Source organism: Plecotus auritus (genome assembly GCF_963455305.1).
Source record: "Plecotus auritus genome assembly, chromosome: 12".
NCBI classification, from domain to species: Eukaryota; Metazoa; Chordata; class Mammalia; order Chiroptera; family Vespertilionidae; genus Plecotus; species Plecotus auritus.
In genome coordinates, this window is record NC_137778.1 from 39,495,666 (window position 1) to 39,520,063 (window position 24,398).

The 24,398-nt window shown below is 58.3% G+C and overlaps 1 protein-coding gene across 2 annotated transcripts in view; it reads right to left on the reverse strand.

Annotated features, from left to right (window-relative positions):
* Window positions 1-102: 102 nt before the first annotated feature.
* GPR61 (G protein-coupled receptor 61) overlaps window positions 103-24,398 on the reverse strand; it is a 29,128-nt gene continuing 4,832 nt past the window's right edge. The window contains exons 1-4 of one of the 2 annotated variants that reach the window (XM_080647353.1): window positions 7,465-7,541; window positions 4,407-4,569; window positions 1,961-4,179; window positions 103-1,319 (exon numbers count right to left, since the gene is read on the reverse strand). In XM_080647353.1, the coding sequence (XP_080503479.1) occupies window positions 2,210-3,565 (1,356 nt within the window). In that variant the 5' untranslated portion in view covers window positions 3,566-4,179; window positions 4,407-4,569; window positions 7,465-7,541 and the 3' untranslated portion in view covers window positions 103-1,319; window positions 1,961-2,209. Of the gene's footprint in view, window positions 1,320-1,960; window positions 4,180-4,406; window positions 4,570-7,464; window positions 7,542-24,398 lie in introns of those variants that run through there. The other variant, XM_080647354.1, reaches the window with a different exon arrangement.

The window sequence follows — 24,398 nt, forward strand, 5'->3', positions numbered from 1 at the left end:
TTCAGCCTGAATTAGAGTTATCCTTGCACTTAAAATTATCTCCTTTGATGTATGGGGAGGAAGGGTTGCTGGGCAAAGTCAAAGAAAAAGGCAAAAGAAATTAACAAAATGGCTCCCAGACAATGTTTAATGCCCCCCTCCTCCGCCCTGCACCCCCCCTCCCCACACACACACACAGAGGCACCTTTCCTGTTTCCACTGGCTCACACTGCCACCTGCTGGCAGTGTTAGGGCCTACTTGCAGATCAGTGATGTTGGAAGAGGTTTTCCCTCACCTAGGAACGAGAGTCCACCCTTAGGAGTTTATCTTAAAAGGGAAGAGAGAGGAGAATATGTTTTGCAACCACAAAAGACTCCTGGGTGTATATAGTATCTAAGGGATTTCTTCAATGTAATAGGCGCTAGACTAGGAAGACAAAAACCTGGAAATTTTCCTAGATCTAAAGGGGGAAAGCTGTTTGCCCATTTTCATTTAACAAATTATTTTTTTTCCTCAACTAAGTTTTCATTTACAACCCACACACTTTCCATAATCGGCAGGAAACCTCCGTGGTAAGTATCTTGCGGCAACAGACTGAACTCTCAGAAGTTAGAGCCATGTTCATATATTCTCCAGGATATTTTTCACAGAACTCTATTAGGCTTTACCAGATGTAAATGGTCTGTAAAAATACAAGGTACTTGGTCAAATTAGACTATGAACTCCTTGAAGACACTGACTTCGCATCCTGTATGTGGGTATTCAACTATGATGCACTGAATTGAACTGAAGGCGTCAATGTTGATATCAGTATAACTTTTGTAATAAAAAGTATTTATTGGCTGTTCAAAGGGGAAACTGTCCCACTCCCACCAGGCCATCTTCCCCTTTGATGCTCAGTGAGCCGGGAATTTGTTCAAATACAGGCCACACCACCCCCTTGGTCCTGCCTCAACCCTGTAATGTTACCTGATTCAGCTGAGGGAAGTGGGTGGACAAGTAGTCCCAGGTGGATGTCCTGTCCAATCTGCAATGATTCCCCCTCCCGTGAGAAGACCACCACAATGCCAACCAACACAGTTCCTATAGTCTCAACCAGTGAACAGCTGAGCCCCACTCCTGTGCCCTCTCTCCAACCCAGGGCTACAGATAGGAGAGAGATGTAAGTCTTTGTCACTGAAGCTAATTTTGAGAGCGATGAATGGGAGCAGGGAGGCATTTAAATGGACCATGGAAACCCCACCCGACCAACCCATTCCCAACCTTAGTCTCTGTACCCGATGGTCCAGGGGCTGGAGGTGGGTCACGGCCATGAGGAGAGAGATCAGGGAGGCCAGTCCTAGTGGGGGGGAAAGAAAAGATTTATGGTATTATTGGTAATGGCGATCACCTAGCTTCTCTGTACCCAACCACCTTAACAATTCAAATCCTACAGCCATCCAACCCCCGATCTTTCCACTTCTTGGTCCTAAAAGACAAGGAGGAAGCGCCATCCTGTCCTATTCTTGCCTCTGCGGAGATGAACCCCGGCTGGATGCCCCATGTGCAGGAGAGAGACAGAGCCATGGAACAGAAGGGCTGCCCCCAGAACAGAGGGCAGGGGGGAGCACACCCTGACTGCTGTTTCCCTTTGCTTCTGGCCGAACTCAGGAAAGACTCATGCCCCGCTGGTCCTCTCCCTTTAAGGAACCCGCGGGCCTGAACCCAGAAAAGGTCTATGTACTCACATCGAAACATGTGGCTGGACTAGTTCTTTTTAAACCTGGCCAGGAGAGGAGACCCCGTGGGTCATTTTCTTACCTTGCTTGGATGCAGTTACTGCCCTGGACAATTACCCTGAAAAATCGAAATATCCTGAAGGGTCCCCAGGATGACTCCAAACCCGGCCTGCCGCCCTGCCTCCTCCAGCTCCTACCCTTACGAGCGTCCCTGCTTCCTGGCGGGGAAAGTTCACTAGTGGAAAGACATCCATCTTCTCACCTTCGTGACCCTTGACTCTCGTCACCATCTCACCAGGTTCCCTCCCCCAGTAGTCAAGGATCACAGCCATGTCCAAGGCGTTTGCCACATGTCCATCCTGTTGGCTCCGTTCCCGACCCAGAAAACACGAAGCAAAGGCCGCGTGCAGAGGGCCCGCAGCCCCGTGGCTGGGGAAAGGTGAGCCACCAGGCGCTCCTTGCGGTCCTGACCGGCCCCGGCCCCACCTCCCTCCGCGAGTCCAGCAGCCCATCATGATTCAGGTCGAGGCGAGGGGGCCGGACGGAGGTAGCTGTCTGACATGATGATGTCGCTGGTGAGTTGTTGCTCCAGGAACTCAGAGGTCTCCTCAGCTATCTGGCCTGGGATTCGAAAGTCCACGGCAGCCGGCTCCTGCTTGGGGCTGGGGAGGGGCCGGGCCACCCAGGACTCCGTGGAGCAGCCGGTCCCCTGCAGGAACTGCAGGAAGTTCTCCTCGATGGAGCCCTCCCGGCTGGGCAGCCTCAGCTCCTCCTCGGGGGCCTGCTTGAAGAAGCAGACGAACTGCTTGCTGAGCTCCCCCCGGATCTGCCGGTTGAGACATCCGTAGAAGAAGGGGTTGGAAGTGAAGCAGAAGTAGCCGATCCACGTCACCACGTTCTCCACCTGCCGCGTGGACGTGGGCTGGGCACTCAGGGCCACGTAGAGGTGGAAAGAAAAGTAGGGCAACCAGCAGAGCAGGAACTGGCCCCCCACGGCCAGGAGGACCACTGCCGCCTTCCCGCCCCCGAACGTCCGGTGCGGGGTGGTCTGGTGGGCCCCCGAGCTGGTGACCATGGTGGAGCGGCTGCTGAGGGACTCCGAGCGCTGCCGGGGCGTCTCCATCCACGTGGGCAGCGGCCCACGCTGCATGGCGGCCACGCGGGCCACCCGGAACATGCTGCAGTAGACCACCAGGATGAGGAGCAGGGGCAGCAGGAAGTAGAGGACAGCAAAGACCACCACGAACAGCTGGCAGTAGGCACTGCGGCTCCACTGGAGGGAGCAGCCTGGGGGGATGCTGGGCACCTCCTCCTCCCGGGAGACCCTCCCCAGCACTGGCATGGCAGCCATGGCCAGGGCCTTCACCCACACCCCCACCAGCACGGAGGCCACCAGCCCCAGCGTCATGCGCACCTCGTAGCGCATGGGGTGGACCACGTAATAGTAGCGCTCCACATTGATGGCCGACACGGAGAGGATGGCCAGGCTGACGAAGCACACGCTCAGGAACACGTAGAGGCGGCAGGCGACCTCGCCGAAGAGGTCACGGTCAAAGAGGGCGGAGCTGGAGAGCATGGCCAGGGGCATGAGGGTCAGGGCGGCCAGCAGGTCCACCAGGCAGAGGTGGAAGACGAAGACGAATTTCCGGAGGGCAGGGGTCTTGGCGATGACGGCCATCACGGCGGCATTGCCGGCCACGGCGGTCAAGTCCAGCAGGAGCATGAAGAAGAGGGCCACGGACTCCGAGGCCACGTCCCGCAGCCCCACCTCCGGGGCCCCGCTGGCAGTAGAGGGACCTGGGGTTTGGGGAGCCCTCCCCAGAGTGGAAGAGTTCCCTGATGACTGGGGGATGGGTGAGGACTCCATGGGGCCGGAAGAGGACACCCAGGGCACCTCCTGTCACAGGCCCATCCCCCATCCTAGTCCAGTGACCCTGGGATGGCGAGCCCAGGCCCAGGCTTCCCAGCGCTGTGTGGGGGGGTGGCGGAAGAGGGCACCTCCTGCTGGAGTCTCTCAGACACGCTCTGGGGGCCAGCCTTGGAGGGAGGCGGGGCGGCTGTACGGAGCCCCCGGCCAGTACCAGGCTCAGGAGCTCATCTCTCCGCCAGGAGGTAGCTCAGGGTCTGCCGTGGTGACCATGACCTTGGAGGAGACAGACGTGAGGGATGGGGGAGCCTCGCCCACTCAACACTCCACCTGCCGACTGGTCTCCGGCTCCTTCTTCACCACTTTCTTTCCTCTGTGGTCCATACCCTTCTCCCCTGTCAAGGACGCCTTATCCAGAGAGTCTAAATCCGCTCCCCTGGCCCAGGGTCCTGCTGAGCTCCGGGACAGCGCCCCGGGTTTAAGGCTGTTCATGTAAGTTTCCTGGTTTCTCGTCTCCTCACGGCGGCAGGTACAGTTGGGGGCAGAAAGAACACGAGGTCTGGGAATTACCAACGCGGTGACTCTTCCGAACTTCAGCTTCCTCATCAAGGCATCTGTAAACGAAGGCAACAATGCCGACTTCACAGCCGTGCTGGGAGGACCCTGAGGTTCAGCAATAAGAAGACTAGTGATGAGCAGGGACATTCTAAGAGGCTTTCCGCAGGCCAGGCCTGGTGCTGAGCACTCTGTAGAGTGACTCGCACGCAGCCCTGTCCGGGAGGTAGCATCCTGACGTCCCTTTTGCAGCCAATGACATTGAGGCCTGGAGAGGGCAACTTACCGAAGGTCACACGGCGAGTACGTGGCAAGGTCGGGTGCCACGCCGAGTTCAGTGGTGCCTCCACAGCGGCCGGAGCGTCTCAGCATTCAGTGAGTAGCTGTCGAATGTGAACCGGCTCTAAAAACGTCTCTCCCTGCTCTGGGGCTACGCTGGAAGGAGATCCCTGAAAGCGGACAGGCGGCTCTAACACACCGTCCCCGAGACAAAGGGCTGATGCTTTGGGAGGGGTAAGAAGGAACGGTGAGGCCCTGGCCAGGGAGCTCAGCTGCGTGGAGCGTCGTCCCAGTACGCCAAGGTTGCAGGTTTGATCTCCAGTCAGGGCACATGCAAGAGTCAACCAGAGAATGCAGAAATTGTGGAACAACGAACCTCTCTCTCTCTCTCTCTCTCTCTCTCTCTTTCTCTCTCTCTCTCTCCTCATCCCTCTCTTCTTCTCTGTCTAAAATCAATACATTAAAAAAAAAAAAAAGGAAGCTTGGAGTTCCGCTCTTTGAGCTTCCACTGCCCCAAAGCTGGAAGGGCAGAGTCACCAGGAAGCGGTGCTCCGCACCCACTCCATCACTTCCCAAGGCACAGTGTCCCTGCAGGTGGGAGGGGAGCTGTCCCTAACCTCCCAACCCCTGGGGCCCCAGATCTCTGGTCACTGGAAGTGACCACCGGAGGACCCCAGGCCCAAAGCCCTCTTGTTCCGGGACTGTTACCACATCACAGAACTGGGGGGAAGGGGAGCGGGGGCGGGGAGCAGGCATCTGGGTAAGGGGGTAGGTGGAGAGTGGGTAGATGACTTAGATGGTGAAGGTCGGTGAGCATGAAGCAGAGAAGAAACTGGGAGAGGAAGTCTGGGGTTTCAGCGTCTCTCCTGCCTCCTGATCAAATGGCAGCTCAGCTCTGTTCCACGGGCTCCTTATCCATGCTGAGTTTGCATACCATTGAAATAGTTGCCCAATGTAATTTTCATTGTTTTCATCCCCAGATACCATTCCCGCAGCCCAGGTGCCTCCGTCCAGTGTGCTGAGGTATGCAACTGAGAGGCAGACGGTGGACATGCAGGTCGGATGGGCTTTCTGTGGACAAGTCACCAGTGGCCCGGGTCCCGGTTTCCTCGTCTGTGAAAAGGGAGGACTGGGCTAGCCCATCTCCAAGGTTTCCCTATGTGATAACTTTTGATGACTCTGTGAGCTCCTGGGCTACCGAGGGCCTGGTGGTTGCTCAATGCTAAAACACCATCATTTTGGCCCTGGCCGGTGGCTCGGCTGGTTGGAGTATTGTCCCGTACATTGGAGGGCCGCAGGTTCGATTCCAGGTCAGGGCACGTACCCAGGTCTCTGGTTCGGGCCATGTACGGGAGGCAACTGATCAATGTTTCTCTCTCACATCCATGTTTCTCCATCTCTCTCCCTCTCCCTTCCTCTCTCACATCAATAAAAACATACCCTCGGGTGAGGATTAAAAAAATTTTTAAAAACACCCCCCACCACCACCACCATTTCTCTGACTGCAGTAAAGAGGACCAGATGGGTCCCAATCCCCCTGCATGGTTACAGCCAACACCACCTTGGTTTGGGGCATCGCCACCAACCTTGCACCCCTTCAACGTCTAGCACGCCGTGCGGGCACCGGGTGCTCAGGACAGTCTTGTAAATGGAATCAAACTGAAATCGATCATTTGAATCCCTGCCGCCAGTACCTCCTCCAGGAGGCTCGCTCCGCTGTGTGGTAGACAGGCGCCTCTCCTGACAAGGCTGCCCTGGGCTCCTGGACGCAAGGCAGCCCCGACTTTGGACAACTGCCTAAATAAAGAGGCGCCCGTCCCCAGGGCCTCCGAAAGCCCGTTTCACAGCTAAAATGGCCACAGAGATTCGGAGGCTGCAGAGAAGGGGGAGAGAGAGCCCGGAGTGGAGACATCAGCTTCTCTCACCAGACAGTCTCCCAGAAAAAATGCAGAAGGAAAGATAGGGGGCATCCTTGCCCCTTCTTCCCCAGACCCTGACTCCCCAGCCCGTCCACCAGGGAGAGGGCCCAGGAGACGTGGCTCCGAGGCCCCGGGAGCCGAAGGGTAGAGGCCCCCCGGGGCTGATGGACGTCGGGTCTGCCAGCAGGGCCCACCTGGGTCCCGGACGGAGGGAAGCAGACATGGTTGCCACGTGGAGATGGGGGCAGGGGGTGGGTGCTGTGCAGACATAATGGAGCCCTTAGACAAGAAAGCTGTGGGCATCTCTCTTTGCCACAGCTCCCTCGGCCTCGCCAGGGTCCCCACACTGACTCCGAAGTGCCAGGAGTCCCCCTCCTGACAGATGGAGCGGTGGACCTGCCCGGCACTCCCTCGCTGATGGGAGCAGAGGGCTGTGGGGCACCGGTGTGGGAGGCAAGCCGGCCTCCGGCCCCTCCTAGCTCACATCATTCTGCCGCTCAGACGCGCTCATCCACCGCTCCCTGCCCGCCCCCGCCCTCACCTCGGGACCTGAAGGCTTTGCCACCCCAGGGGCCGAGGTCTGGGCCTCGAGCAAGGACATGGCCAAGTCACAAACATCCTCATTTCTGGGTGCAAGATGCCCAGCAGTGCCCAGCCCGAGGCCACAGGGCACCCTGTGTGGGCTTCAGACCGGGCTCCCAGACCCGGAGCTGCCCTCCCCAGCACCGAGCCCGGCCTGCCTTCAGACGGAGCACGCCCGCCTGGGCCACGGGGGTTTCCAGGGACCTGCAGCCCCTCTCCCTGGCAGAGCTGCCCACACCCAGGATGCAGAGTTGCCCATCGGCCTGGATGCCAAGGGACCCATCCCTGGGACGTGGGGACCCGTCTCTATGACACGGGAGGAGATAGATGGGGAACCCTCTCTGCCTGCGGAATGTGGGCACTCCTGTTGGCAGGAGGTCAGCCCCATCTCTAGGCTTCGGAGATGCCCACACCCCAATACTGCCTTTGAGGTACCTGGGAGCCATCCCCGGCATAAGGTAGGGTGGGCTGGTCCCCGGGACACAGAGCCGCCTCCCGGCGGAACCCTGGGCACCCAGCCCCAGGCCCGGCGGCCCTGCTCCTGGCCTAGTGGGCAACTCCTACCTTTGCCCAGCAGCTCCAGGTCCCATGTGATAGCTCCTCCCGGCTGCTGCTCCAAGGCTGCTGCTGCCGGAGCCACTGCAGTGAGCGTGAGAGGCAGCGGCAGGGAGGATGCTCCCCGAGCTTCTGGGTCCTAATGGCCTCCCACTTCCCGCCCAGCCCCTCAGAGCCACTCAGGCGCCAGTGCCCCCGGGCAGGGCACCCAGGAGCAGGCCCTGCCCTGCCCACCTCTCTCAGGCTGCTGGGGTGGCACCTCAAAAGCCCAGTGGGGCACGTGATGGGAGGCAGGGGAGACCGCCCTGGTCAGCCAGGACTTGGCGTCAGAAAAGCCACGTTGAAGGCCTGGCGCCGGCACGGACCGGCACTGTGACCTTGGGCGAGTCATTTCCCACGCCGGGCCTGCGTTTCTGGCCTGCTCCAGGAGACGCAGGAGGGCTGCTCCCCGAGGCTGACAGCCCTGGGTTGGCGTGGTTCTGAGTAAGCAAGCCAGTCAGTGCTGGCGCAGGGCGCGGGGCGCGGGGCGTGGGGCGCGGGGCGCGGGGCGCAGAGCCCGGTTCAGGCCTGGCAGGGCCCCGGCTCCAGAGGCGGCCCCGGGCTGGCTCCTGCGGAAGCTGCAAAATAGGTAGAGCGGCCGGGTCTGCGTGGCGGGCAGCCTGGAGGGGGGTCAAGGCCTGGTCCGCGCTCGGCGCTTGCCCCTCACCAGCATGTTATCGTGGCTTTCTCGGGATGTACGCTTACTTCGGGCGGGGCCGTGAGAGCGGATGGAAGGGGGATCTGACATGGGGGGCGGGGGGGGGCCTCCCTGCAGAGCCGGCCAGCCGCTCCCTGAGGGCGGAGTCAGCACGCAGGAGGCTCCCATGGGTCTGGGTCTGTAGCACTGGAGGGTCCCAGGCCCAGTGAGAAACCTCTGGAGGCGAGAGGAAGGGGTGTGGCTCCCCCCCGGCTGTGAAGAAAATGGTCAGCGCCCCTAGTACAGGCCTGACACCCAGGACGTCCTCCGGCCACAGCAGCCGTGTTTCCGAGGCCCAGAGAGATGAAGAGATGGCCCAGAGCCACAGGGCAGAGCCGTGAGCTGAGACAGGAATTCGGGCACGATGCCCACTCCAGAGCCCTCTGCCCTCAGACGCGCCATCCAGAGCCTCCTCCGTCTCTAACGGAAAAGGAGGGGGATCGGCAGTGCTTCTCAGACCAACCCGAAGAGCCAGAGAGCAACGAGGCCCTCAGGGAGCTCACGGGGGCAGGCGGCTGCCCAGGCTCCCGGCCAACAGCAAAGCCGACCGGCCCCCCTGGCCCGGGGATCTCCTCCTGCCCAGCCGCCTTCCTTGGGCCTTACGAGCGCCAGGCCCTTGCCATGCGGTCCGTCCAGTGATCACACCGGTTCCATGAGGCGGCCATTCCTCACCTTGTTTTCCAGATGACAACTCAGGTGCCTGAGGTTACGAGACTCCCCCTCGCCCCCCCGCCCCCATCACACGGCAGGTAGATGCCAGAGCCAGGATTTGAACCCAGGTCTGTTTGAAGCCAAGGCATTTGCTCCTTCCCCCGCACCCCAGGCCTCTCAGGGGGCCTGGCGTGAGGCTCCAGCTGAAGCCCTGAGGTGGCCGCTGCCATCCAGGGCACAGCCTCCACCAGAACCGGAGACCCCTGAGTGCGGGGAAATCCCATCGAAATGTCCAGTTAAACCCTGCAGACAGCAGAGAGAGGCTGACAGCCCTGGGTTGGCGTGGTTCCGCAGAGCCCGCTTATCAAACCCTGTGCTGTCATGTTGGCAAGATCATCTCGGTGTCAATCAAACCCTCTGGGGTCATGGGAAGCCTGTCACCGATCAGCACCATCCGCCCCAGGGCCCAGCCGGACTGGCAGGGCCCCTCCCAAGGGTCCAACAGAACCAGAGTGGACTCAGGCTCATCGGAACAGGATTAGAGGAAGAGCACTGGGCCGGTCAGAACGCCTTGCTTCTGACTCAGCTGGCGTGGCTCAGTGGTTGAGTGTTGACCGATGAACCTGGAGGTCATGGTTCAATTCTGGACAGGGCACATGCCCGGGTTGTGGGCTTGATCCCCAGGAGGGGGCAGCCGATCAATGATTCTCTGTCATCACTGATGTTTCTGTCCCTCTCTCCCTCTCCCTTCTTCTCTGAAATCAATAAAGATGTATTTAAAAAGTAAACCCACAAACAAAAACACCTGGGTTCTGATTGCGCTCTCCTCTATCGGTGGGTGGCCATCTGTGTCTTCGTTTTTCTGTCTATAAAATGGGCAGAGGTCTTCGCTCTCCAGCTAATCTAATAGGGATGGGGACCCTGCAATACAGAGGTGGCCTTGGGGAGCTGGGACAGGCAATCTGGCCAGCCAAAGCCTCCAGGTCCAGAGGCCCCGCCCAGCGAGCCTTCGGGAAGGCGGCTCCAGGAGGCCACCTAGAGGGTCCTCTCGGTGGCTCAAGAGTGGGGGGTTTGCTCTAGCTGGATTGGCTCAGTGGATAGAGCGTCAGCCTGTGGACTGAAGGGTCCCAGGTTCGATTCCGGTCAAGGGCATGTACCTTGGTCGCAGGCACATCCCCAGTAGGGGGTGTGCAGGAGGCAGCTGATTGATGTTTCTAACTCTCTATCCCTCTCCCTTCCTGTCTGTAAAAATCAATTAAATATATTAAAAAAAAAAAAAAGAGTGGGGGGGTGGGGGGAGGAAACACTGCCCATCCTGGCCTGGAGGCAGCTGATGAGGATGAGGATGAGGATGAGGATAAGGATGAGGATGAGGATGATCACGATGATGCTGACAATAATGATGGCGACACGAGTTATTGAAGGCCCAATCTGGGGACGCCCTCTTACTGTATCTCATTCAATTACCTCAACCTGGGGAGCTATTGAAATTACATCCCGCCGGTCCGTTCAGAGCCTTGCACAGGGAGGAGGGGGAAAGACTAAGACGGAGAACCTCCCAGAGACCCTGGCCCGCGCTGCCTGCTGGCCTGGGAGTGGGCACCAGTCACAGGCCTGGGCGGTGGCAGCCCTCAGCTGAGGTCTGCTCTCTCCACCCCAGACTTCCTCCTGGCCAGGCCTGCCCGCCCCTGCCCACCAGCACCTCCTGACAGGGCTATGTCCACCCCCCTGCCCCGCCGCACCCCACCTTTCCCGGTCCCCTCAGATGAGACCCTGAAGTGGACCAAGTTCATCCTTCAGCGTCCATTTGTTCAGTAAATATCCATCGAATGCCCTTTACGTGCCCACAGCCCCTCCCTCCAGCCCTCGCGAGTTGGTGGCCCCCGCCCCCCCTCCGCGCTCTCGGCCTCGGTCAGAGCCTGCTTCCAAGAAGGAGGCTGACACATCCGTTCACACAGAGCCACCTAAGGTGTCCTCTCTCCCAGGAATATTAACAATTTAATATCAGCCATTTCTCAGGGGGCAGAGGGGAGGAGCGAATGCTGGGATCCCGGCCCCGACCAGGGTGTCCCTGAGAGTCCACGGCCCAGACTGTCTGTTCAAATGCCTCCTCCCCAGCCCGGCCTCCCCCCAGGATGCCCACGTCGGCTCCTCTCTGCACCCACTCCATCTCCACGGACACCCAGCCCTCCCCGGCAGAGAGCAGGCTCCCAGCTGGGACCGCCCCCTGCAGCTCAGCTCCCAGCTGCCCAGGCCCCACCCCGCCGCCCGCCATCTGGGGGGCGGGCTGAGGATGAGGGGGAGATGAGGAAAGCAGAGGTGAGAGCCTTTTCTTTCCCTTTATTCCCCCACAGTCTGGCCGACACCCCCTGCCAGGAGCCAGGATCCGACGGTATATTCAGCCTGCAGCTGCCATTGGTCATGTGAGCCCATTGCTAGGTTACAGGGACCCAAAAATAAACCCTTCCCAACCAGATTAGAAACTGGGGGCCTCAGATGAACCGGGCTCAAAAGAGTGGCAGGAACACCCACAGTGTATGTGCAGGCCAGGCCGCTATGAGACCAGGGAGCCTTCCCCAGCCTGCCCGCCCCCATCCATCAGCGGGGGCTCAAGGCTGGACCCCAAAGAAAAATTCCCAGAGAGCTCCTGGGTCCTTGAGAACTACAGAGTAGAGAGGCCTGCAGCAGAGTGACCCTTCCTCCCTGGCGGGCAGGGGCTGCTGGGACAATGCCCTCTGCCCATCTGCCCATCCAACCTCCCCCCCACCGGCCTGCCCTTCTGATGCCCACCCCACCTCCAGGGCACCATGAGCCACGTGTCCTGTGGCCTGCCAGGCGGTCTGTCCCAATCGTCTCCCTCCCCACTCAGCAGGGCGATCTAGCCGTAGGCCCAGGACTGGGCACTTTCACATGAGTAGTTTCATAAGGGCCTTCTGAGTTCGTTTCAGTGACCCCATTGACAGTGGAGGCTCAGAGAGGTTAAGTGACTTTCTCAGAGACACACAGTTGATCGGCGGGGATCAAATCCCAGGTCTATATTTACTGAGTCTGGGAATGGGACAAAGGAGGAGGACAAGAGACGGCAAAAGAAAGGGGGTCCCCGGAAACCCTTCCCTGGAGCCTGAGAACTGGGCGCTTAACTTGCTCTGAATTGGAGGTGCTGTCTCCCCCTGCCAGCCCCCTCCACATCCTCTGGGCCAAGACACAGCTGACTCAGCCACGTGCCTCATCATGGCCTTGAACTCTGTCGCCTCCAGGACCTAGGTGGGGTCATTCCGGGTGCTCAGGCCTGGGGCGGGGGGTCAACTCCCCAGTGAGCTTTACCCCTCTACTTCTGAACCTCAAAATGGAGTCAGAAGAGCAGAGCTGAAAGGGTCATAGGAGGTCAGATGCTTATATTACAAATGAATAGGCCCAGAGAGGGGAAGTAACTGGCCCAAGGCTACACAGCTAGAGGGTGAGGCAGGTGTGACCAGAATCCAAGCTTCCGGATCCCAACCCATTTTTTGCCTGTCACTAAGGATGCAGGCCGCTGGGGTCCATCATACCTGACACTGAAGCCGACCGGAAGTCCCCCAACACCTGGTGCCCTTCTTTAACCCCCACATCTCCAAGGCCCTCCCAGCTGCCTCTTCCCTTCAGCAAAGTGCTCCCCCTCCTGCCAAGGCTCCGAGGAGACCAGGCTCCCTGCTCACCTCCCTGAACATGACTTCCCTCCCATTCTGAGCACACTCCTTGGGGCACCCCCTTCCCACCTTCTTCAGCTCCCAGCAGCCCAAACTGCAGGCCCCACGCCACTCCATTCCAGATGTGTTTATTGAGCACCTATTCTATGCAAAGCTCTGTACAGGGGGTAAGAGGGAGGGATACGTAGTTGAAACAAATGCAAACCTTGCCCTTTTGGTGTGTATAATCTAGAAGAGAGACAAAGTGGGTTATAATCTCCAAAGGAGAGTCAAAGTGCTCTAGAGATTCAAAGGAAAAAGTGGACCCACCCCCTCGGGAAATCTGGGAAGGCTTCATGAAGGAGGCATCCTAGGTCTTAAAGGAAGGGTAGGGGTGTAAGTGGGACTTTGAAGGAGAGTGGCCCAGGTGGAAGGAGCAGGCCTGGCAAACACATGCAGACAGACAGGCAGGTTCACGGAACATCAGGGCACCATGAGTTGTCCGGTTTGACTGAGACATTCTCTGTGTGCAGGGCCGACACGAGAACAGAGAGGGAGACGGGCGGGTAAGCCGGACTGCAAGGTCACACAGCGCCATGTTCTGAGCAGGGAAACGCAGGCCACAGAAGTGTTCGCCTCCTGTCTCTTAGTGAGTCCGTCAGTAAGTATTTACTGAGCCCGCAAGCTGCAGAGGGAGGGGGTGAACGCGAGGCTGGAAATGTTCCTGTCCCGCAGGCCCAGAGCGAGGGGAGCAAACACCACGGAGACGGTGCCTCTGAACACGCGTCCGTCAGAGGGACTCAGAGGCGAGGGGAGGCCAGCGATGAAGAACATAGAGATCAGAGGGGGCGCTCACGCTCCCCAGGCGGCACCCTCCGAGGGGTAGGGCTCCCGAGCACCAGCTCAGGTCCCCAAGAGTGACCTGCACGTCCATCCTGTGGGGAGGAGGCCAAGGATGGAGTGGAAATTTGAGTGTCTGGGAAGTCTCCCCTCTGGATTCATGGTGTCACAAGAAGTTGCCCAGCCTGATCCGCAGGCACATGGCACCCTGGACCACCCAGCGTCTCATTCCAGCACGGGCCGCCAGCTCCCGCCCTGTCCCGCTCCAGCCTATGAGCCAAACTGGGCTGGCTTTCCCTGCACGGGCACTCGCAGCATGCCTGGTCTCTGACTCGAGGGGAAACCCCTGTTCTACATCTCTGGGACAGTCCCCTCCAAATGACCCGTCCTCACCCTGGCCAGCCCGCTGCGCCCTTGGGCAGCCTGACCCCCTTTCCTTCCGCATCCTGGGCACAGGGATCTGGGCCCTGTGGCCTCTCTCCCAGACAGTCCTGTCCTCCAAAGCCCTCTCCCTGAATTCCTGACCCACCTAAAAACAGGGACCCCTCCCCATTCAATTCTCATGCTCCTATGTCTCAAAAAGGGCCAGAATCCCAGACCCCCAGACCCAGCGCTCCTTGGGGATGGAGAGATGGCTTGTGAGTGGCCCTGCAGAGCGGGGCGATGGTCAGCCCTCGCCCATGTACCTGAGGACCGCACTGGAGAATGGAGGATGGAAGCTCGGTCTCTGGGACGGCCTGGCCTGGAAGGGTAGGCCTGGAGGGTGTACATCAGCCTGCGCACAGCGGCGGGTCCCTGGATGGTGAGGACCTGGGTGAGGAAGAGGAGCCCTGGGCGGCCCTGACAACCAGCAGCCACAAGAGGGCAGTGTTGGCCAATGAGCTACAAAGAGTCACCTGCAGGGGGTGGGGGGGGGGGGGGGGAAATCCTTCCCCTTCCAAATCCACAAGCTTTGTCCCTCCTGGGGGACTTGCTGTCCTGTGGGCCCCAACTTTTCACCTTCTGACCCCCCCCCACCATCCCTGCTGGGAGGGCCAAGCAAAAGGGCCAAGGCTCCCAAGAGAAAAATCCCTCCTCCTCCTAGGAGGTGGCTGGGAAGAGATGGGCCGGCAGGCGTCCCAGAATGAGCACTGAGCTCGGAGTCCAGAGACTGCGTCCGCCTATGTGAGCAGAGCACCTGGAGCCCAGCTCCAAGGAGGGCTGGACGAGGCCCAGGACGCTCGCTCAGGCCCTCCGCGGCTCTGGCCTTGGCGTCTGAGTCAGCAACACCTTGAGTGGCTTCTCTCTCCAGGGTGCTGATAGCTTGACAGTTTCAGGCCCGGGGGTGGGGGGTGGGGGGGGGAGGCAGGGCAGGGGGGCAGGACACAGCAGCGGGCACCTCTGCTCGCCACAAACCAGGCCATTCCTCTGGGAACCACAATCAGGAAGAAATCCAGTCTTAGGACCGAGAAGGATGACCAGGGTCGGACGGGCCCCAGAAAGACCCCTTCAAGGGGCTCCATCTGATTGGCTTGTGTGTGACCGTGTGCCAGGTAATAGGACGGGGGGCTGGAGGAAGAAGCCCAGGGCCAGGCTGGGCTCCCCTAAGTTGGAGGCTGCAGAAAGCCTAGACCCCTCCCTCCGGCCTTTTCCCTCCAGAGCCCCCAGCAGTCACCTCCTCTTCTCCCCGCATCGCCCTGGCTCCTGCTTCCAGCTTCCTGCCGGCACCCTCTCCCCAGAAAGCAGACCCCAGAGGCTTGTTCCCAGGGGAGGGTCCCTGCCGGGCCTCCCCATCTCTAGACTCCACACCCCCTCCTCGTCCCTCCAGACAGCTCCGGTCCCTGTGCCTGTGACCCAGCGTCCTCCCCTGACTCCTATAATCTCACCCAGGCCTCTGGACACTGTGACCAGCACCTCAGCTTCCCCGCTGGGACATCTGATCGGGCACCTGGGGCCTGACCCCACCCAGCACCGGGCGTGTCCTGCTCCTTGCATCCCATCTCCTCTTTCCTCCCTGATGGCCCCATTTCTCACTTTTTCTGTCTCTTAGTTGGCGTCGCTCCTTTGATCTCTCATCTGCTCGCCTGTCCTGGTCTCAGAACTCTCCGAGTCTCAGCCTCCTTGCCTGAGCCTCTGCTCCCTGCCCCTCTGTCTCTGCCCAGTGTACACCTTCCCCTCTCCATCTCTCTCCACCCTCACTTCCTCCTCTGCAGTGAGCACACTGAGAATCCGATCCCTCCCTCCCCGGACTGAGGGTAAAAATAGCAGAGGGAGGCCGGGCTGGGAGCCAAAGGCGCTACCAGCCCCTTCCCTGCCCCCTGGGACCGGTGGTGGGAGGGTCCCGGCGGGGCCTCAGGGGCCGGGAGCTGAGGGTTGGGACTGAAGGCCACTGTGCAGAGTGACAGACCCAGGCAGCAAGCTGGGGGTACAGAGCTTCACATGCAGGCCCAGTGGTCCCCACCAGCCTGTCTGCCCCCACGTGACATGGTTACGGAGTCCCTTCTTCTGCTGTCGGAGACGGGCCCTGCGTCAGAAGACTCCCCAGGGCCGCTCTGCGGGCCTGTCCCCTCCTCCCGGGCACAGATGCCTGCACCCAGGTGGCTGCCAGCAGACAGCAGCTGGGGACCGGAGTGGCAGCGGCGTCCTCAGGAACAGGCCGCACTCACCCCAGCCCGCTCCCAGGCCTAATTAGAGGCCGGAAGGGGCATTGATCGTCCCCGAGCTCGTTATGTCACAGCTGAGGAACAGCTGGCCAGCTTTTTCCAGACCATTAGCTGCGCCATGAAGTGGAGAGAGGGAGGGGCGTGCGGGGATCAATACCCGCCTGTCTGCGGGGCAGGGCCTGGCGGCTGCCGCCTTGGCTGTGGGCTGTGCTCCTGTCCTCCTCTCCGGGGATGCCGCTTGGCGTTCACCCATGAGGGCTCAGTTCCTTCTCTTCTGCAGCCTGAGCAGCCAGACGCGGACCCATGGCTCCTGGGCTGACCCTGACCTGGCCCACTCAGACCCTCGGGATCTTCTCCCTCAGGGAATTAGGACAGAGAGAGGTTCAGGTTACCCTCCTGGTCTCAGATGAGACGTCACCAGGCCGGCTCCTCCCCACCCCCACAGCAAGATGACACCTACGGCAGCTGCTCTGCTGGCCCCCAGCCCGCCCCCAGCCCACCGCTCTGCCCCCTGCAGCACGGCCTGGGTTTGGTTTCCTGAGGGTGGGGAGAGGGTAGGGGATGCTCTGACCCTTGGGGCATGGCCAGCGGTGGGAGGAGAGAGGAAAGAAAGGACAGTTCTCACTCTCTTTCTCCCTTTCCCTGGCCCAGGAAGCAGATCAGCTGGGCAGCACCCGAGGCAGGGAAAACTGTCCCCACTGCCGACCCCAGGAGGCCCACAGACAGCGTTAGCGGATGAATGGGCTCTTTCCTTACGGAGTTATAAAGTGTCAAGGCCGGCGTGGCTCAGTGGTTGAGCATCAACCCATGAACGTGGTCATGGTCATGGTTCGATTCCCAGTCAGGGCACATGCCTTGGTTGCAGGCTCCATCCCCAGCAGGGGGCATGCAGGAGGCAGCCCATCAGTGATTCTCTCTCATCCCTCCTACTCCTTGATGTTTCCATCTCTCCCTCTCTGAAATCAACCAAAATATATTTAAAAAGACAAAAACAAAAAAGAAATGTCCACACGGACTCGGTGAGACGGCAGCGGGGCTGGGAATCAGAGAGGCCGCTCAGGACTCCTGGGCCGGCCCCTCCAGGCCGTGGGGGTGTCCCCTCTCTTGGCTCCAGAGCAGCCTGCAGCAGCAGGGGCTCAGGTGCTGACCCCTGGGGGTGTGGGCAGAGTGTGGGGGGAGCGAGGTAGCCAGACCCCGGGAGAGGGAGCCCAGCAGAGGGGGCTTCAGTGGGGATGCCCTTGAGAAGCCAGCGCCCAGGGAGCAGCGCCCCCTGGAGGCAGGAAAGGGAAGAGCGCGGTGCCCATGACAGACCATCTCATCTCCCGCGGGAGTGCTGTTGGCGGCCCGGCTGGGGGTCCCACGGGGCCCTTCACGAGCCCTGAGCATGGGCCAGGCCTGTCTCCCTGCCGCTAGGCTGTTCTGAGCTGTGAAAAGATGCCGGGAGCAGCAGGTGCTGTGGTGTTAAGGCTCCCGGGAGGGAATGTTCGGAAAGGGTATAAAGCCGCGGCGATGGTTTTGATTCCCTCGCCCTATCAGCTCGTCTGCGCCTGTGGCGCGAGGACCCCAAGTTGCCAGAGGACGGTTTGCGCTGCAGCGCCCTCTCGCCCCACCTCCCACCCCCCCACATCCCCCTACACCCCCTCACACACACTCCCTACCCCCACTCCACCCCCACCCCACCCACACACACCCCCATCCCCCCACCCCACTCCCACACACCCAGACACCCCCCACCCCCCACTCCACCCCCCACCCCACCCCCACACACACCCCATCCCCCCACCCCACTCCCATACACCCAGACACCCCCCATCCCCCCACCCCACCCCCACCCCACTCCCACACACCCCGACATCCCCCACCCCCCTACCCCACCCCCGCCCCACCCCCGCACACACAGTGATGCTCCAGGAGGGACACAGCGAAGGGCCTCCTCCTAGAAGAGACCGCCCAGGCCCCGCCAGCAGGTGGTCATGGATTTGCAGCCGCAGCCGCACCCGTCCATCCCCAGGGGTCTCGCTGCTCACAGAGGCGGCGCCTGAAATCGAGGCTTGCAGGACACGTGTGCACGGGCACACACGGGCACACACGTGCACACAGGGACGCAGACACGCACCACGGCAGGCCCGGCGGCGGCGGCGGCGGGGTTCCCAGTCCTGTCCGGGGCGCGGGGCCTTGGGGTTCCCAGTCCTTAAAGGGGAAAACCTCTCTGAGAATAACCACGTCCCATGAAACTAGACCGAAAACCGAGAGGAATGTCAGGACGGGAGAGGCGGTCTCACGTTCACTAGTTGTAGTTCCGGGAGGAAGGAGAGACCACGAGTGATTATATTCAGCTTCCTGTTTTATGACTTCCAAGGAGCCGTCACCTGCATTATTTTTTTTTAATATATTTTATTGATTTTTTTACAGAGAGGAAGGGAGAGGGATAGAGAGTTAGAAACATCGAAGAGAGAGAAACATCCACAGCTGCCTCCTGCACACCTCCTACTGGGGATGTGCCCGCGACCAAGGTACGTGCCCTTGACCAGAATCAAACCTGGGACCTCTCAGTCTGCAGGCCGAAGCTCTATCCACTGAGCCAAACCGGTCAGGGCTGTCACCTGCATTATTATTTGAGCCACGTGACTCTGATGAGACGCGGAGCCAGGATCCAGAGCATTTAGCCCCAACCCCGGAGTTTCCCATGACACTTGCCTGCCTCTCGCCTCTCGTTACCTTCCAGCTCTCGCCAGGTCTCTCTCCTGCCCGTGTCCGAAGGCCCAGCTGTTCTGTGCGCTACACAACCTATGGCCTTTGAAAACTTTTGCTCTTGCAATAATTTCAAATTTAGAGAAAAACTGCAAGAAGGGTACAAAGAGCTCCTGGGTACCTTTCACCGAGTTCCTCCGTGTCTTACGTTTCAGATTGGAACACACCTGCCTCGTGGCGGCCCCTCGCTCCCTCTGCCCCCCCCCCCCCCCCGCCATGTACACTATGTGCAATTTCTGATCCATTCAGGAGGGATGCCCCATTAGCTCTTAACACTTCAGTGTGTGTTTCCTAAAAGCCAGGGCATTCTCCCACTTAACCACAGAACAACATGACAGTCAGGAAGCCGACACTGATACAAAATCACTGTCTAGCCCAGTGGTCGGCAAACTGCGCCTCGCGAGCCACATGCGGCTCTTTGGCCCCTTGAGTGTGGCTCTTCCACAAATACCACGGCCTGGGCGAGTCTATTTTGAAGAAGAGGCGTTAGAAGAAGTTTAAGTTTAGAAAATTTGGCTCTCAAAAGAAATTTCAATCGTTGTCCTGTTGATATTTGGCTCTGTTGACTAATGAGTTTGCCGACCACTGGTCTAGCCCGAAGACCCCATTCACACGTCACTGATGATTCTAATAACGTTGTTGACGGCCAGGAGCCAACCCAGGACCATGGGTCGCGTTTACTTGCCTTGTCTTTTTAGTCTCTTTGAATCTGGAACAGTCTCGGTCTTCTTGGCTTCTGTCGTCTTGGTATTTGGAAGAGGAGAGCCCAGTTACTTTGTAGAATGTTCTTCAACTTGGGCTTGGCTGCTGTTTTGCTATAAGAGGATCTGGGTTCGGGCGGGGGGGGTGGTGGAGAGGGGGCGGGTTGTTTTTAAATATATTTTTATTGCCCTGACCAGTTTGGCTCAGTGGATAGAGCGTCTGCCTGCGGACTCAAGTGTCCCAGGTTCAATTCTGGTCAAGGGCATGTACCTTCGTTGCGGGCACATATCCAGTTGGGAGTGTGCAGGAGGCAGCTGACCAATGTTTCTCTTTCATCGATGTTTCTGACTCTCTATCCCTCTCCCTTCCTCTCTGTAAAAAAAAAATCAATAAAATATATTTTAAAAATATATGTTTTTATTGATTTGAGAGAGGAAAGGAGAGAGAGAGAGAAACGTCAATGAAGAGACTCATTGATCGGCTGCCTCCTGCATACCCTACACTGGGGATGGAGCCCACAACCCAGGCATGTGCCCTGACCGGGATAGAACTATGACCTCCTGGTTCATAGGTCGATGCTTAACCACTGAGCCATGCCCGCCGGGCCGGGTTCTGTGTGTTCGTCAGGAGTTCTACAGAAGTGAAGCCCAAGGTTTGCCTAACCTTCATTTCGTAGAGAGGGAATCGAGGACCAGAGCGATTAAAGGGCATGGTCAAGGTCACAGAGGTAGCGGGGTAGGACTAGAAGCCAGACCTGTCAAGTCTAATGCCAGGGCTCTGCACTTCTCCCCTCTGCTTGCAAGTCTGATGGGAACCACTCAGCTCCGGCAGCTGGAGCAGCAGATGCAATTAGGATACTAAGTGCTGGAGAGCGCGGTCCCTGAGGACCCATCTCCCCATGACCTTGGCCAACCCCCAAGCCTCCAGGAAAGCCTTTCCCTGTTTCTACGAGAAGTCCGCTCCCATCGCCCACGAAGGTCTGATACAAACGGTGTCTGGGGTGAGTCTCTGAATCCCAAGGTGAAGCAGGAGTGGGAACGCCTCCACGCAGACCTCCGGGGCAGTGGGGAAGGGAAGGTGTCTCCAGACTGGGAAGCCATGGAAATTTCCCTGAACCCTGACGCATGCTTGGAGTAGGATCAGCTGCAGCATCTCCACTCCAGCCCGGCCTCGTTAGTGAGCGAGCGGCAATCAGGAGGTAATTAGCTTGCTGTTATTTATTCCCTGCACTAATCAGCAGCCCACGGTGGAGAGGGCTCCCACCCCCAGCACTGCGGGGGTTCTCGGGGACCTTGAGTTACCAGCCAGGAAACAAGTAGCAGAAGACAAGGGCTGGGAGAGGAAAAGAGGGAGGAGGAGATCCAACCCCAGGCCCCGGGCGCTGCACACAGGTCCAGGGGGAGGTGGCCGATCACCAGGAGCCCCAGGCAGCTCCCACTCCTCTTGGCTTTGTTCTCGGGATTGGGCTCTGGTCGATAAAGGGCTGCCCTTCGGCTCCCTGTTCTGCCTCACTGCAGTCAAATTGCCTTTTTCCAAGGCGACTTTCGAAAAAAGATGACATTTATCAAAGCCTGCTGAGTGGTGACCTTGGTGGGAGGAAGCGAGGGCAGGTGTACTGTCTGTGGAAGCCGGCAAAGAAAACAAGGAAAACCTGCAATGCTTTCAAACGTCAGGGTTGTCAGGACAGTCATGGGGAGACAGCTCTGGGTTTGAGGACACGCCCCATGCGCTCCCGCCTGCCCCCTTCCTCCTCCTCACCAGCACTCCCCACTGGCAGACACCCACCTCTCCTGCCCAAATAGTAGACTGTACGTGGTCCATTCAGAGAAGGGCTCAGACCTGTGACTTGATAGCTTTGCAAAATATAGAACCTTAGCATGAGCAGCAGCTCCAGAATTTCTATGTAGAACTAAGAGACAGCCATGTGGTTGAAGGCAGGGAGTGAGGAGAACGGGGAGACTGGTCCTCAAACTGTTTGCATAGCAAGTACATGGGGTTTGTGTGTGTGTGTGTGTGTGTGTGTGTGTGTGTGTTTTAAATATATTTTACAGAGAGGAAGGGAGAGGGATAGAGGGTTAGAAACATCGATGAGAGAGAAACATCGATCAGCTGCCTCCTGCACACCTCCCACTGGGGATGTGCCCGCAACCAAGGTACATGCCCTTGACCGGAATCAAACCCGGGACTCCTCAGTCTGCAGGCCGACGCTCTATCCACTGAGCCAAACCGGTTTCGGCAAGTGTGTGTGTGTGTTTTAGCAAGAGGAAGGGAGAGGGATAGAGAGATAGAAACATCAAAGAGAGAGGAACATCATGGATTGGCTGCCTCCTGCACACCCCCTACTGAGGATCGAGCCCCCAACCCAGGCATGTGCCCTGACTGGGAATGGAACCGGTGACCTCTTGGTTGCTGGGTCGACGCTCAACCGCTGAGCCACACCAGCCAGGCCATTGGGGTTCTTATATGTATTGTAAGCTGTTTGAGTGGCTTGGATAAAGGCCTCCCAAGCCACTCCTTGGCCCCAACACTGCACAGGGTACCAAAGTCGGAAGAGGACTTAGGGGCCATCTGGTCTACCTCTAGCCCTACATAGGACTCCTCCACACGTGTGCTCCCTTCTCTTCTCCGGCCTCCGAAGCCCTTTCCACACAGGCTCTTCTGTCAGCTGTCACATGCGCTGTGATGATCCAAGTCTCGGTTTCCGTCACCAAATCATGGCAGCTGAGAACACAGACAGTTTCCTACGTGTCTGTCTTTGCATTTCACTCCTAAACACTCACAGAAGTTCTTGTTCTATGCGAATGGGCGTTGGGGGATGTGATAGAATGAATGAACAAACAAATGGAGGGGCATCTGTGCAAAGTGGCCACCCAGCCTCTGCTTGAATGCTCCCGGTGATGGCGAATTCATGACGTCAAGATGAGAAAGATGCCCTGACCGGCTTGGCTCAGTGGATAGAGCACTGGCCTGCGGACTGAAGGGTCCCGGGTTCGATTCCGGTCAAGGGCATGTACCTTCGTTGCGGGCACATCCCCAGTAGTGGGTGTGCGGGAGGCCGCTGATCAATGTTTCTCTCTCATCGATGTTTCTAGCTCTCTATCCCTCTCCCTTCCTCTCTGTAAAAAATCAATAAAATATATTAAAAAAAAAAAAGACGAGAAAGAGCCATGATTGGACGGACAGTTGGAATGCCCATTTTATAGGTTAAGTAACTGACTCAGGTCACCAAAGGAGCGGCACAACCGGGATTCGATCCCCACTAGCCTGGCTGCCTGGCCGCACTGCGGGAGCTGCAGGGAGTCGTGGTGGCTGCAGGGCCTCGGAACCAGTCTTCACCTCCGGGATGTCTGTCAGCTGCAGGCTGACTGTGGCATTGGAACCCCGCCCCCGAAGGCGGAAAGAACATTTTGAACCAGGCATTTGTCAGCAGTATTTCGAGGGCGCGTCTACCTGATGACTCAGCGCAGGAGTGTTTTGAGATGACCATACGTGGGTGTCAGAAGTCAAGAAAGCGCTCACGATTTAGTCATCAGGAATGATCACCTCTGTGGAAGCAGAATAGCCCTGACCATGAACGTGAGCCGTATATTCAACAAGGTGCCTTGCGGTTTATTTGACAAACCTGAGGAGCCCAGGACGCGGAAAGGTGTCTACGGCACCCCTCCACCTGCCGTGACTCCTCCTCTGCCCCCAGTTCACACCCACACCAGGTGCTTTCTGCAGATCAAGTGAGCGGGGCTGAGGTGGGAAGGGGTCAGAAGTAGCCCACAGGGTGCCAGAGGTCAGTTGTCCCCAAAGAGGAAATATGTGCCTCCTGGAGAGTAAATAATGGCTCAGTGTGCTGAAGGGCATGTTCAATGTTAAAGGGTCAGAGAAAGGAGTGACGGTTTATGGAGGTGGGGGTAGGGGAATGGCAACGAGAATCTTCCAGACTGAGCACCTGCAGGGACAACCCAAAAATGGAAACACGGGTGAACACTGGAGAAAGGGCTCCATCCAATGGTGTGAAGGGCTTAGCTTCCAGCCATTTAAGCAAATCTTAGCAAAGGACTCATCTTTACTGCGGCCCCTCCCAGAACCAGCTTCGTGCTAGAGGCCCCCCCCACACACACTTTGTGGAGATACTCCAGGGACTACAAATCTGTCCTGATGTTAGTAACATCACTGGGGTTCTCCACAAAATGCAAGAATGTTTTAAGGTTTTTTTAAAAATATATTTTATTGATTTTTCTTTATAGAGAGGAAGGAAGAAGGATAGAGAGTTAGAAACATCGATGAGAGAGAAACATCCATCAGCTGCCTCATGCACACCCCCTACTGGGGATGTGCCTGCAACCAAGGTACATGCCCTTGACCGGAATCGAACCTGGGACCCTTCAGTCCACAGGCCAACGTTCTATCCACTGAGCCGAACCAGTTACGGCTGTTTTAAGTTTTTAAATATATCTTTTTATTTTTTACTTATTGATTTTTAGAGAGAGAGTAAGGAAAAGAGAAAGAAAGAGCGAGAAACACTGATTTGTTGCCCCACTTATCTATGCATTCACTGGTTGATCTTTGTATGTGCCCTGACCGGGGATCAAACCTGCAACCTTGGCGTATTGGGACGATGCTCCAACCAAATGAGCTGTCCACGCCCAGGCCCCATGCTCTGCCCTTCCTCCTACACCAGACATCGAGACTAACATACAATAAATATGTTGATTTAATGCCATTATGAATTAATGAATTAATTCAACAAACATTTTGCTGTTAATCCTCACCTGAGAGATATTTTTCCCATGGCTTTATGGGGTGGGGGGGCAGGGGGAGAGAGAGAGAGAGAGATCCATTGGTTGCCTCCCGCAAGCGCCTGACTGGGGCCTGACTGGGACTGAACCTGCAACCCCTGGGCTGAAGCTACAAGCCCTGGACTGGGAATTGAACCCATGACCCTTCGGTGCTTGGCCAGCACTC